The 14,398-nt window shown below is 45.6% G+C and overlaps 1 protein-coding gene across 1 annotated transcript in view; it reads left to right on the top strand.

Annotated features, from left to right (window-relative positions):
• LOC311340438 (VPS10 domain-containing receptor SorCS1-like) overlaps window positions 1-14,398 on the top strand; it is a gene marked incomplete at its 5' end in the record, with an annotated part of 105,426 nt that overhangs the window by 41,824 nt on the left and 49,204 nt on the right. Inside the window, 2 exon segments of the mRNA XM_084465333.1 lie at window positions 6,669-6,736; window positions 13,559-13,658. Coding sequence (XP_084321459.1) covers window positions 6,669-6,736; window positions 13,559-13,658 — 168 coding nt within the window.

The following is a 14,398-nucleotide window of genomic DNA, read 5'->3' as shown; positions in this document are numbered from 1 at the left end:
AAAATCGAAGCCTGCCTAACCCATACAAATAAATAACAAACACTATAAACTGGACTCTAAACAGGGTTACATCTAAAATGAAACAAAACCCGGAACCCCATCGTCCCTTCACTTCCCCAGTGTCACCAGCCCCCCCCCCCCATCCTTGAGACCGGAGGTCTGGGCTGCTGCCTTGGTTGGCGGATGTGTCGTCGGGTCTGGCCTTTGCAGGGCTGTCTGTCTGGCCCTGGACTGGGAGGAGTCCTGACAGCTGGGCCGGGCTGGTAGTGCCAAAGCCCACGCAAGGGCCACCCTTCACCAGGGCCAGAGCGCATCTCCCTCCCTCCCTCCCTCCCTCCCTCCCTCCCTCCCTCACGGAGCATGGGGCCCTTGGGCTGCTGCGCTGGGCTGGCAGAGGTGCAGCTGGGGGGGCCGCTGGGGGCCAGCTCCAGGGCTGCTGGCTGGAGGCGGCTGCCCCGGGGGCTGTGGCTGCTGCTGGTGGCTCCGCTGGGCACCAACCAGCGGTCGTCGCTGTCGTCGTGGAGAGGCTGGGGCTGGTGCTCCAGTGCGTCTTCAGGCAGCGGTCTGTGCACCTTTCCAGGTCGGAGAGGCCTTAGGGCCTCTTCGTTAATGTTAAGGCTGTTCATAGTGGGAGAGATGTTTCAGCCAGAGCAAATGGTAAATGCTGACATGTCGGTGCTTACCTTGAGTGTGTGTGCGGTTTGCATTGAATGCACCCCGGGGTGTGCATCCTCCCCCAGCCCCAGAGTCTATCAGTCTGACCAGGCTGCTCGAACCAGCCGTCATCCACACACACACACTCCACGATGATATTCAACGATTGTTAAACGATTGTTTTTTACCATGGCAGATTCATGGCGATAGCAAGATGTTCATTTTTAGATTTCTCGAGTTAGATAACATAGACATAGATATATAAAATATAGTTAGATAACTTCTGGTCGCACAGAGAGACAAACAAAGAAAAAAGTGAAGTGTTATATATATATATATATATTTGACACTTAAAAATACACAATTTCTCTCAGGTTTATGAGGAAGAAACAGAGATTACACACTTTACCCAAGAGTATTAGTGTCTCACGTGATTGAATAAGCAAAATGTGATAAAAGCAAACAGCACTCCATGCCCCACGGGACACACACACACACACACACACACACACACACACACACACACACACACACACACACAAACCCTAAATAATTTCCTTATTTTTTCAGGTGCTAGTGGTAGCGGGTGGTGGCAGGGGTTTCATCCATCTCGGCGTTCTGCATTTCATATTTGTTTATCCTTCTTTTCTTCTGCCTTAGGAAACCGTAATTGTTGTTTGTCTATGCATGTTTGGGGATTTTGATCCATTATGTTATTTTCTCTGCCTCAGCCAAGAACATTTATACCAACAGAAGGGCGGATAGGGACGGTTTGAGTCGGTACATAAGGGGCATGTGCGATCACTCCACACCCATTACATTAACCCTAACCCTCGCGTTCACAATGTTTAAGGAGGTGTGTGTTTGCATTCAAGATGGACGCATTCACCACTCACAGTGATTTCCGATGCATCGTAATGCCTAACCACAGGTAGCGGTTAAGCTTTTGGCTCGAGGATGCTTACAGGTAGAGCGGAGGACTTTGGCAATCCAACACACTGTCTGTCGATCGACACAGCCCTGGCTACCACAATGAAGACGACACGAAGCCAGGACAAACTTCCTTCCATCTACCTGCTATTTCATCTGTCGTCAGACCCACCCGACACGTCGATTAGCCAAGTGAGAGGGGCTTAGCGAGGGGCCGTGCTGGGCCGTAACCTGGTCTTAGCGCAGGGTTCATGGTGACAGTAACGGGGAGAGGAGCCCTGCAGGCTAGGCTTGGCACGGCCAGCCATGGAGCATATGCACTTACCAGGTGGGGGCCCCATCTGACACGGAGACTCACTGATGACCACCCACGTTAGCCTCCATACGCGGCCGCCAGAAGGGTCTGTGTGCACCCGCCGGCCCTCCGGTGATGAGGCCATAGCACAGTGTGCGTGGAAGGGCAGCGTGCGTGGAAGGGCAGCGTGCGTGGCGTTTTACAGTGAATAGGCTGATTGCCACGCTAGACCTGCACAGTGAGCACTAAAGTGTGCATAGAATACTGTGTCTGTATTCTCAATAAAAGGCAATTGATTAATTTATTTGTTGATTTATTTGATAGATATTACATTAATAGATCAATAGTAAAAAAAAAAATTATTTCGATATTGAGTATCGAATCGAATCGCATCGTGGGGAATACTGGAGTATCAAAAATAATCAAATCGTTGTCAAGAAATCAATATTGTATCGAATCGTCATGAAGGCTCAGATTTACACCCCTAGTGGAAGGCAGTGTGTGTGAGAGGCAGTGTGTGTGTGAGAGGCAGTGTGTGTGAGAGGCAGTGTGTGTGAGAGGCAGTGTGTGTGAGAGGCAGTGTGTGTGAGAGGCAGTGTGTGTGTGAGAGGCAGTGTGTGTGAGAGGCAGTGTGTGTGGAACGCAGCATGCTCAGTTGCTTTCCCCTGAACTGCTCTCGTCGGGGGGCATACTTCATACATTTAGATATGTGTACAAACGCACGCACACACATGCATGTGTATGTATCTCTCATATATATATATATATATATATATATATATACATATATATATATATATATATATATATATATAGTCTGGCTCACAAGACCACAACAAAAACGACCAAGGGAGGACGGAGGAACGATAATAAAGATATAATTTATTTACAACTAATAGAATGTGCAACATAACCATGACCAAACAGAAACCAAACGAAAAAAGGAAACGGTGGCTCGGACGGAGCTTCGCTGGCGGCAGGCAGAGAGAGACCGAGCAGACTGCAACCCTCTAATATAGACACAGGTCACAGGTGTTTCCCATCAGGGCCCCGCCCCGCCATCAGCCACTGCAGGGGGGGAAGGGAGAATACAGAAGGAGAACACCTAGACCGGCCTGGGCCGTCACACCCCCCCCCCATCAAAACAGGGTCCCACCAGGAACCCTGTGGACCAACCAGCCACGACAATTACAACAATAATATAAAGTACATTACCCAATAACTACAATAATATACATTACCCAATACCCAGTTTTCAACATGTGAGGAAAACACCATCTACTCCCAACATCACCTGCGTGACCCCCAACAAATTTACCGTCGCTCATGAGATTCAACCTCTGAGTTTCCAAGTCCAATTTAGTCAACTCAACCTGCTGCTTTACTTTTTCCAGGGTCACAGCCTTCTCCAAATCAGCCTTTTGCCTCAGCTGCTCCAATTCCAGTTCCTTCTCTGTCTCTAACCGGAACCTTAACGTAAGCAACTCCTTCTGCTGCTCAAACGTTAAATTTGAATCTGCAACCTGTGCACTGACTCTACCGGCAGCCTTTCCCTCCGCAGGTGGCCCCGACGCACACGCCAACACACCCTGATCATACAAATTCGCCAACACAATTGCCTTCACATTGTCTTTCAACCTTTTATCAGAGACATATATCTTATAAACCTCAGCGAGTTTCAGCAATTGCTCCTTTGTGCACTGCTCCACAAATTCCTCTGAAGGTGCCCTCACAAAATCCTCTACTCCTGCCATGATAACAGACGTGCAAAGACAAACTCACCAAGGAAACGAAAAAGAAGACACGATTATGGCCTCAATCCCAGCGGATGAACCCCCCCTAACTGCCTATCCATTTCTACCTAAACTCAACCCTAGTCTTCAGGGGATACTGATGGCGGGTACTTACGCACTCTCTACCACTAGTGTGACCAAGCGACCAGCAAGCTGGCAACCCGTCCGCACTATGGACGTGCTCCCGAGACAATCGCTCCAACCACTTTCCCCCCACACTACAGTGGCACCACGAAACCCAAAGGGGAAACGCGCTTATCCTGCCGGGGAGACACCACACTGATTGCGAAAACCGAGGCCAACACGCAACTTCTCCCTGTATCCTCCTACACAAACACACTCACGTCTATCACAGCCACATACTTAGCCCAAAACAATTCCTCTCGTACAATCCTCACCTACGAGCGTTCCGACGGGGAATCCCTCACGGAACCCCCAGAATGACGTCACAGCAATCAACGCGCGAACATCAAACAAAGCGCTTCGCAAACATCAGTCATCAATCTCCGCAGAAGCAACATTACGCAACAACTTACACCAATAGGACGAGCCCCCATTTGTTATGGTCTGGCTCACAAGACCACAACAAAAACGACCAAGGGAGGACGGAGGAACGATAATAAAGATATAATTTATTTACAACTAATAGAATGTGCAACATAACCATGACCAAACAGAAACCAAACGAAAAAAGGAAACGGTGGCTCGGACGGAGCTTCGCTGGCGGCAGGCAGAGAGAGACCGAGCAGACTGCAACCCTCTAATATAGACACAGGTCACAGGTGTTTCCCATCAGGGCCCCGCCCCGCCATCAGCCACTGCAGGGGGGGAAGGGAGAATACAGAAGGAGAACACCTAGACCGGCCTGGGCCGTCACAATATATATATATATATTATAAATATACATATTTCTCTGTATACATGCATGCACACACACACACACACACATGCATGTATGTATATATATATATATATATATATATATATATATATATATATATATAAACATGCAGGCACAACAAACGCAAAACACTAGTATGTTCATTGTGTGTTACAGAGAGATCTACAGACTGGGAGAGAGAGAGAGAGAGAGAGAAGTATAGAGTTTAACTATTGCTTCACGCCTTTGTATTACACACATCCTCACTTTGAAAACACATTCACACAATTACATCCAACACTAGGAATGGTGTGAATGGAAGATTGAGATAATAAAGATAAAATAAAAATATATATAATATATTATTTCTCACAAGTCGAGAGAGAGAGAGAGAGAGAGAGAGAGAGAGAGAGAGAGAGATTGAACGAACAGACAAGTGTGAGTGCAGGAGAGAGAGAGAGAGAGAGAGAGAGAGAGAGAGAGAGAGAGAGAGAGAGAGAGAGAGAGAGAGAGAGAGAGGGATTGAACGAACAGACAAGTGTGAGTGCAGGAGACAGACAGGCGGACCTGAAAAAGAGAGACCAGGCGAGCGATGTTGCGTGGCGGGGGTGCGAATTCCGGCCCCAGCTGGGCGGCTAAATGGTCCTGTCGGCTCATTAGCATGCATAGGTCTGCCCGGACATTTAGGGTTATTCATCCCCTGGTTAATTCTCCCGATGCCCAAAATGCTAAGCCACTTCCTGAACACCCTTAATCAATGGCCCTTTACTAGTCACCGTTGTGGGCTGTTGATGTTGTGCAACAACAGCCATGCACTCACCCTCGCACACACACACACACACACACACACACACACACACACACACACACACACACACACACACACACACACAACAACAATACACGCACTGTGGACCAAACAGCCCACAGACCTGCCAGCAACATGTTGGCTGGGATAGATCTGGTGTTATGGGGCCACAGATGTTGGAGCATACTTAATAAGGGCTGATCACGGGAGCCCCCACCTCGCAATGTAATTCCACTACCCAAGGTGCATCTGTTCTGCTTGTACTCACAGCAACCCCATGCTGGCAACTTTGTTCCACAAAGTCACATGAGTCATGTGGTTAAAACAACAGGCTGCAGCAGCAGCAGCCACGCACACACACTGACAGAAAGACACACACACACACACACACACACACACACACACACACACACAGACGCACACACACCCACACACTCGGAGCTAGGCACCACGAGGAGAAACAGTTGCTGGTGCACAGCATGTGCACCAGAACGTAACACTTAAGAGACAGCACACAGTACAAACCAGCGTTTGTGTTTGTTTATTTCTTTTGACTCAACACAGTGGCATTCATGTATATATACATGTGTTCATCCCTCTGCATTGAGCATGACTTGCTCCAGAGCAGAGAAGCGTTAAGATAAAGGGCGTGCATAGTGCATGCTTGATGCCAGTATTATACAAGTACACACTTGTATGTTGTGTTGGCAGAACTGTTGGACTGTCTCGACTGACTCGAAACACATGGACCCATTCAGTTCTGTTCCTATTTGCGAGTACATATGTGTGTGTACTACTCAGCTGAAATAACAGTGGTCGTCGGTGAAGGGTTTACACCGTCCTCGTGCCACTCACACACTTCTGAGTGGTATGCGTTTCAGAAATATGGTCACGACAATGTAAATAGATTGCCAGCGACTGCAGGCGTGCTGCTTAACTTCTTTACCGCTCCAGGCAGAGTTTGACAACCCCTTAATTTCCACAGGGAGGTTGAATAACCCAGTTTGCAGTGCACCTTCTGAGTGTTAAATAAATAAACATTATTAACAGCGCGCTAGACTTTACAGTGATCACACAGAGTGTCAGAAATAGGAAGGGGTTGTTATCCTGCAGCAAAACAGGTCTATTTTATTCTTAAAGCCGCAGTGGTAGCCGCAGTACCAGTTTGACCGTTCTGTACTGTGATACAAATACATTTATTTTCAATGGGGAGAAAAAAATATCTCCCCAATGTTTATTTTCTGTCGTCTTTCAATGAAGGGTGAGTTCAGTGTTTGAGCGGGCATTTTGTTTTCTTGTCATCCGCAGGTGATTCTGATGCTGACCAAGTTGTTTGACTTCAACCTCAACAGTGTGACGGAGAGCTCATTGTGGAGGTAGGCAAATCTTCAACATCTACATCATCTACTTCATCAGCTCACCGCATCCATTCACATCCTTGAAAAATTGTCAAACACATTTCGGGCAACTATTGGGCTGTAATGAGATAAAAATTGAGTGGTGTTCATGTGCTGGTAGAAGTAATTCAGGTCGATCAATCATTCATCAGAATATCAGTCTATATGAGTCTCAGGTCAAGGTATTTTCTACCAGTTTCTGCCAGCCTTGATAATGAATGGAATAGATTACTGAGAATATTTTGTCGTGCACAATTTCAGTGTGAGTCAGTATCAGGGTTATTCATGAATTATTAATGATACAAATTGATAATTAAAACTGATCCAATAAACAGATTTATAATTATTCTATTTATTCTATTAGTTTCTTCTATTTAACAGTTTTTCCTGCCATCCATCACCTGTCATGCCATTTTTATCCTTCTTTTAATAAAACAAAAACGATGTGCTTTGCCAAAATGACGTACATTTGAATGTGCAAGAGTTTGGAACATATTCCAAAACTTTAATGAATTTGACACACACCCAAATAAGTACTTAAGGATACAGTGGCCATTACAGAAATGCAGCTTTTTTTATATATATGTGCTTTCCCTTGAGTGAAATGCATCAGCCGGGGACTTCCGGCTCTTAATCGAGGGGGGAAGCTGCCATGACCTCATGTCCATTATGTCTGTTTTTTTGTTAGAGCGAAAATGCTACACAATGTTCTCAGTAAAAGGCACCTATAGCTGCTAATGCCCATTCACAGCATTGGTAAATGTACCATTTTATGTGTGCACACACAGAGCAGCCCGATTCTAAAGTCTGCTGCGGTGATACTACATTAGCCTGTTAATGGTGCTTCTGTTGATGGCTAACGTCGGCACCTGGCCTTTACGGACTCACAACACAACTTCTCTCATCACTAGGGGTGTTAACGATACACAAAAGTCACGATTCTGTAGGTACCTCAGTTTTTAAGTCAGGGTTCGGTATGTTTTTCATTACAGCAGTTTTTATTTTTATTAAACTTTATTTTTTTTGGATTTGGTTTTGAATTATTAATATTATTATTAATATAAATTGTATCGAACAAATGCCTTACACAAATGGAAAGACATCAAATTCAATTGAGGATAAAAACACAATAAAGTCCAGGACTTATTTCCATAGTGGTCCTCAGCACAAAACATCAGGACAGGACAAGCAAGACACTCACACAGTGTGTGATAATCAATAAAAACTATATTATATAAACTATATAAAATATATATATATAGATTTTTTTTTTTTCCGGTACATACCGAAATGAAACGTGCACCGAACCGTTAGACCCGTACCGAAAAATGTTGGTAGGAATACGTGTATGGTTACACCCCTACTCATCAGAACGCCAGAAGTGTTATTCCAACGTATAGAGCTTGAGCTATCGAATTAGTGGCATGGATGCCGGGGTCAGAAGTGTCGAACCAGCGAAACGTCTAGAAGATGATTGCTAATCACCTGTGTAAACTACTATATTAACATTATCAAATACCATAATTAAAACGTTTATTCTTAGTGCTATGCACAATTGCAGATAGCGAATGAGATATTTAAAGAATGCAGTCACGTACATGACCATCCTGTCACTCTGTTACATGGATCATGCATTAAAAAAAAAAAAAAAACACGTTCATATTTCATGCATGGATGGCTTTGTGCCACATAACTCTGTGTTGTTTTGCTTACGCTCATAAAACATTGCATCGAATAAACAGCTCAACTGTGAGCGCTCAAACCCTCAACACTCCTGGCCCTCCTATTCATGCGTCCTATTTGGAAGATGTTCTGGAAGCGGACAGCGCCACGCGGATTCTTAGCACCAGGAAGCAAACCTCCAACCCTGGCAGTGTCCGTGTCCGATGAGAATCCAACCGGTATGGTGGATGGTAAACGGAGCGCTTTGAGTGGCCACTCAAAGCGCTTTACAATGCTGCCTCACACATTCACCCATTCACACACACATTCACCCATTCGTACACACATTCACCCATTCGTACACACATTCACCCATTCGTACACACATTCCCATAGCGACGGCGGTGTCGACCGTGCAGGCTTGTCGGGGAGCAGTTAGGGTTAGGTGTCTTGCCCGCAGGGGCACCTTGACGCTCAAACTAATAACCTTCTGTTTAAAAAGTCAACCCGCTCTTCCTGCTGAGCCACTGATGCCCTTTGCTGGTATCTGCTCGGGGAATCATTTCATCCATCTAAGGGAAAAGAAAAGTTAACCACGTATCGTTTCATTTCTTCTTTTCAGTGATGCAAATGCCAACGATAATGGCGGCGCACAGTTATTAACTCATTGAATCCACCTCAGTGATTAAATAATTCATGTAGACGTATACAAGTAGTGGGCACGCCGTAGCCTGGAGCTGCTACCAGTTGCCTGCCAGCAGGACGGCCCTGGTTGGTTCCAAGCGGCCCTGAGGCCTTCCCACATGAAGCCTGCATGTTCTCCACAGTTTCCTGGGGGGGTTCCTCTGCTACCAAGACAGGCATGTGATGATTCTTCATCGGGGCACTGCAGACGCACAGCTGTTACTATAGGGCCCCATGGCTCAATTATGAATAGAGAAAAAGGGCTTTAAAACAGGACTGAAGATATCTGTTGGTTTTGTGTTTTTTTTTCGGCAGCTTGTACGCCACAAGCTGAAAATAGAAAACAGCGACGGAAAAACATATCGCAAAAAGCCCGGAAAGCTCTCATGTTCTGCAACTGCTCTGTGGCTGTAGAGAAGGCTGTGCTGTTCCTACAAAATAACCAGTCCATGTCGAGGTTTATGTATACAACACCTGTTTTTCTGTTTCAAAATAATCATGGGTTCTACCATTGTTCAAAATAAAGATGAGAACAGGATGTGTTCCTAACATAAGCCATCATGGGGATATTTAATTTTCTGATACATTTGTATTCTATTATAGTTTCTCATTATGTTTTCATGAACTTGTTTCACTAAGTGCATGCTTAATAGCCCCACTAGCATTATAAATGGTGAGAATGATCAACTCCATTCGACACTCCTATCGAATAGATGTGTTAATGTCACTTTCAGAAAAGGGCTGAAACGCAAAAGGCATTCAAAAGTATTCACCCTGCTGAACAGAATAACAAACATCCTTCTTTTTCTACTCAAGAGACACTGAAACTGAAAAACATCCAGCCCAAATCAACAGTGAAATAGCCTTTAAAAAAATGCTAAAATATTAAAATATCGACTGGGCCAGCAGGCTTCTAACAGAGAGCCATGTTGCATTCACGATAATGGTGTGTGTCGAATCGCCGGCAAGCTCTTGCGCAGAGAGTTTTAAGAATGGAAGTCTGCCACGGAACCTGAGGGCAGCCGCACGAAAGGAAGGGGATTGCAGATGTGGAAGGGCGGGGCACATTAGTCTGCGCTCACAAGATATACGGTCCAAACCCTGCAGAAGCGTTCATAAATTCATCTGAAACACTCTGCAAAGCGGCAATCCATCTGGTGTCTCAAAGTTTTTAAGTACTGTTGGCATTTGCGCCTTGCACTAATGCAGTCTCTGACCTCATGTTAACTATCGCAGGACGGCAGCCGGCTTTCCCCCCCCGACCATTGATTTATGAAGTAACGACAAATAACGTTGCTCCTTCTCCAACTAACAATGAACGGCTCTTTGCCAGTCCAAGAGAGTCTAATTCAAACTCCTACATGAACATAAAACGTAATAACTCATGTTTATTCCTTTCCTACAAGCGATGGCACGGACCGGGTGCCGCCGTCTCGGAGGGGCGCGTGCGGGGTTTGGAGGGGAGGGGAGGGCGTGTTGCGTGGGCACGGGATCGTTTGACCATGGAGTGGGGGTGGGGGGGGGGGGGGGGGGGGGCAGTTCCATTACTGCATTGGGTCCCCAGTGCCCAATATCCCCCCCTTAATGACACCTCACTATCTTTGCGAGTACCCTCATATAATGTTTCATTAACTTGACCGTATTTATTCCAACACCTGCCTCTCCTCCCCCCGCCCCCCTCCTCCCCTCCCCTCTTCCCCCCCCCCCCCCCCCCCCCGTGGCGCCAAAGGCCACCGAGTCGATCCGGCCGCAGCGTGCTACGGTCAGAGCTCCAACGCCCACACGCACACGGCCGTCCGCCAGCCAGCCTCTACCGGCCCTGTGCCTGAATAACAAAGACGCAGAAAAACATCAAGTGACGTGACTCACTTTGAGTCATTGTCCTTGAGAAGCTGTCACTTGTTTCTCTGCTGAAAGTTACTTTCATTTTCCTCGCGGTGGTGTGGGCGGCGTAGTGGTTTTAATTGGATCATGTTGCAGGGAGTTGCCATAACACTAAAAAAAAGCAGTCATCGGCGCTTAAATCAAACTGCCCGGTGATTGTGTGTGTGTGTGTGTGTGTGTGTGTGTGTGTGTGTATGTGTGTGTGTGTGTGTGTGTGTGTGTGTGTGTGTGTGAGTGAGACATCAATGCGGAGTGGTTCAATGCCCTGACGATGTCATTGTCCCTCTTCCATCCAGAGTGTCGATGGCTTTGATCGATGAGCGCCAGAGGGATTTGGCGTGAGTTCACCTAATAGCGGGGCATTTCATTGCCATGAAACCAGCCAATAATAAATCTCAGAAGAGGTGGCAAATGCACTGCTGACACTTTTTATATTATTTTTTTATATTTCCTGTCTGGCTGTTCAAACTCAAAGCCCAAATAGAGATAAGGGATCAAAACAAAACCGGGAGCTTTTTTTGTTTCAAGCAAGGAGCAAAAACTGTGATTTTATAGTTACTTGGGGAGGAAATAAAAATGACATCAATCAATCATTTGTCAGTGATTGCGATATTTGATGTGACAAAAAAGCACTCAGCACTTAGTTGCGTTGCTTCATTTCGAAGCGCTGCAATATTTTTATATTTTAGATGCACACAGAATAGCTCTTTGAGCCACCCGCATTCCTTTGCAATAATAAACCCAAAACTAAGATTCAATTGATCATTTTCTTAAGGTTTATATCCTGTTTTCCTCAGAAACCTAGATCAGTCCCTAGAATTCCTCATTCAATGATGGCCTTCATAACATTCGCAAAAAAGTTTACTAAATCAATGTGGTTCAATGTGTGATTCTCTACCAAATCACTTGAGCCAAGAAAATACATCAAATCGATTTTCCAGAGAGACGGATGTTGACTTGTAGTTTAAGGAATCAAGATACTCATCCCGATTTTCTTTAGTTTTTTTAAGATGAAGATTTTGATGTTCATGGTTGCATCATTATATAAACGACAGTGACTTAAATGTAAACTTAAAATCAACATAACCTTTGAAGTGAAAGTGAACCCACTGTTTTAGCTGGAATTCGAACAGTATGAGATTTTAACAAAACACGTTTTAGGCTGAGAGTTCTAGGAAGGAGGGGGGGGTGTGTTACCGCCCACGGCAACTTGAAGATGCTTTTTTGGAAAGCCACCCGTTGGTTGTATATGAGTGGTACAATGAGTGTTTTTTGGTCTATTGGTGTCCGGGAAGCCTAACCCCCTCTTTGACACGATCATCAAAATCAATGGCTGTCTGGAAAGAGCTACACACCTCCACACGTCCACAAACACCGTGGCTACACTATAAGACTATAAGTCAGAGAAGACTGTAAGTCAGAGAAGACTTTAAGTCAGCGAGGCTAACCCCTCTCTCTCCGCAGTCAACAGCTGCCCAGACAGAGTGCTGCGCGTCAACACACACCTCACCACCGGCGTCCCGCTGCCGTCCAGAGGGACACCAAAGAGTACATTAAAATAAACTTTGGCATCACGATAAGAGGGTGACCTGAGTTCGAAACAAAGTTCACATAGTGTAAAAAAAACAGGATTTTAAACCTGTTTTCTCTAAAATACTGCCTTATTTTAGGTACAGTGACAAAATTGCATTGATTGCCATGTTCATGATTATAGAAGATGTTCATGATTATAGAAGATTTATAACCACGTTTTAACGGTTATGGGTTCACTGGCACTTTAAGATGAAATGTCCTTATTATTTTGTACCAATAATTTTTTTTTTCACCTATCTCAACATATGAACATATATATACAAAGATAAACCACCATTGTCTCATTAAAACTATTGTACTACAGCACAACAAATAAGAAAAGTCTCTGGACACAGTTAACTAACAAAAGAAGGAAGGCACAGAAGGGAGATTGTGAGTTCTAACCAGGTTGTCTGGCTGTTTACGGGGATGTTTATTGTGTCTTCATGCTCTTGTGGCCAACTGTAAAGTTGGCTCCCCTTGCCACAGGCACACGAAAGCAATGGGGCGCAGTGATGTTAGAGATGTCAAAGCAAGGACACAGGGCATCTGTCTTTGAAGGGATGTGTAGGGGGAAGTTTGTTTTCTATGCGTTTTCCTCTGTGTGTTTGTTTGTTTGTGTGTGTGTGTGTGTGTGTGTGTGTGTGTGTGTGTGCGTGCGCGTGTGTCTCTGTGTGTCTGTTCATGCTCACATAATCATTATCACAATGCAATGTGCTCAAATAATTATGAGCTGAATAATAATGTGGACAATATCTTTTTATAGATGAACAATCACTGTCTTTATCTTCTTATTTTCTTATGTTTGTATGTGCCATGCGCACCTAGGCCCTGCAACCTGTCCTTCCACATCATAATGCTTTTGGTTCTACAGTGTGCGAGCGAACGCAACATTGAATCGATTGTTGTCTGTTGTTGATTGCGTTGCTGCCTGCTTAGGCCAGGGAACTGTAGGAAAACATATGTACTTACTGGGAGTTCTGGTCCTTACCTTCCCAGGTCCACCGACTACGGGGCCACTTACCAGAAGCTCAACGACAAAGTGGGGCCCAAGACCATCCTCAGCTATTTGTACGTCAGCCCCAACAACAAGCGCAAGGTAATCTCCACTGTCTAATCTAATCCTTTTTCATTTATTTGTCTTTCCTTCTTAATGGTGCTCCTGGCTCCGTTTGCTGCCTTGCCAATGACTGTTATTAGGCACATCGCTCATTGCTATAAAGTGCTCGCCAGGTTGTGCGAAACAACATTAACATGCGCAGTGTGCCATGGCGCGTTGCCTCACGCGGGCAATGCGTGTCCGCACAGACGAAATAAGCATCAATTATGACAAGATAGCTTATTTGGACTCACATGGAATGGGTTACTGGCTTATCATAGCCCCCGACTGCGGGGTCAACCGCAAAACCCCCACAATGGGTTCATTCATATTCTCCCAGTTGGAACAGAATGGATATGTCCTTTTGCTTGAGTCATTGCTTAATAGTGAAGGCCACAATGCAACACTGTTTACCGGGGTATTCTACCGTGGGTTCAGCTGCAAACAACGGGACGGATCGGCTCTTCTTTGATTTGGAACAGAATGGATGTGTCCTTTTCGCGTTTGTCATTGGCTCATAGAGAGCGCTGTAACGTCCTTGACGTCCCATTCCTGTCGGGGGGAGGTTTTAGTAACGTAGTGCCGTTGTCAACGCAAACGAGCAGATCGGGTTAAGAAACGAAAGCTCAAACGAAAGCCGATACACAACGGGCAAATACATACGCCTGACAGCACGCTGTCCCGCCTCAAAGAGCCACTGCCAACCTCGACGCCACGCAGTGACGGACTAGTGGGAGAGG

This window comes from Micromesistius poutassou (genome assembly GCF_964030765.1).
Source record: "Micromesistius poutassou genome assembly, chromosome: 3".
In the NCBI taxonomy this organism is placed as follows: domain Eukaryota; kingdom Metazoa; phylum Chordata; class Actinopteri; order Gadiformes; family Gadidae; genus Micromesistius; species Micromesistius poutassou.
This window is presented reverse-complemented; position numbering and strand designations above follow the sequence as displayed.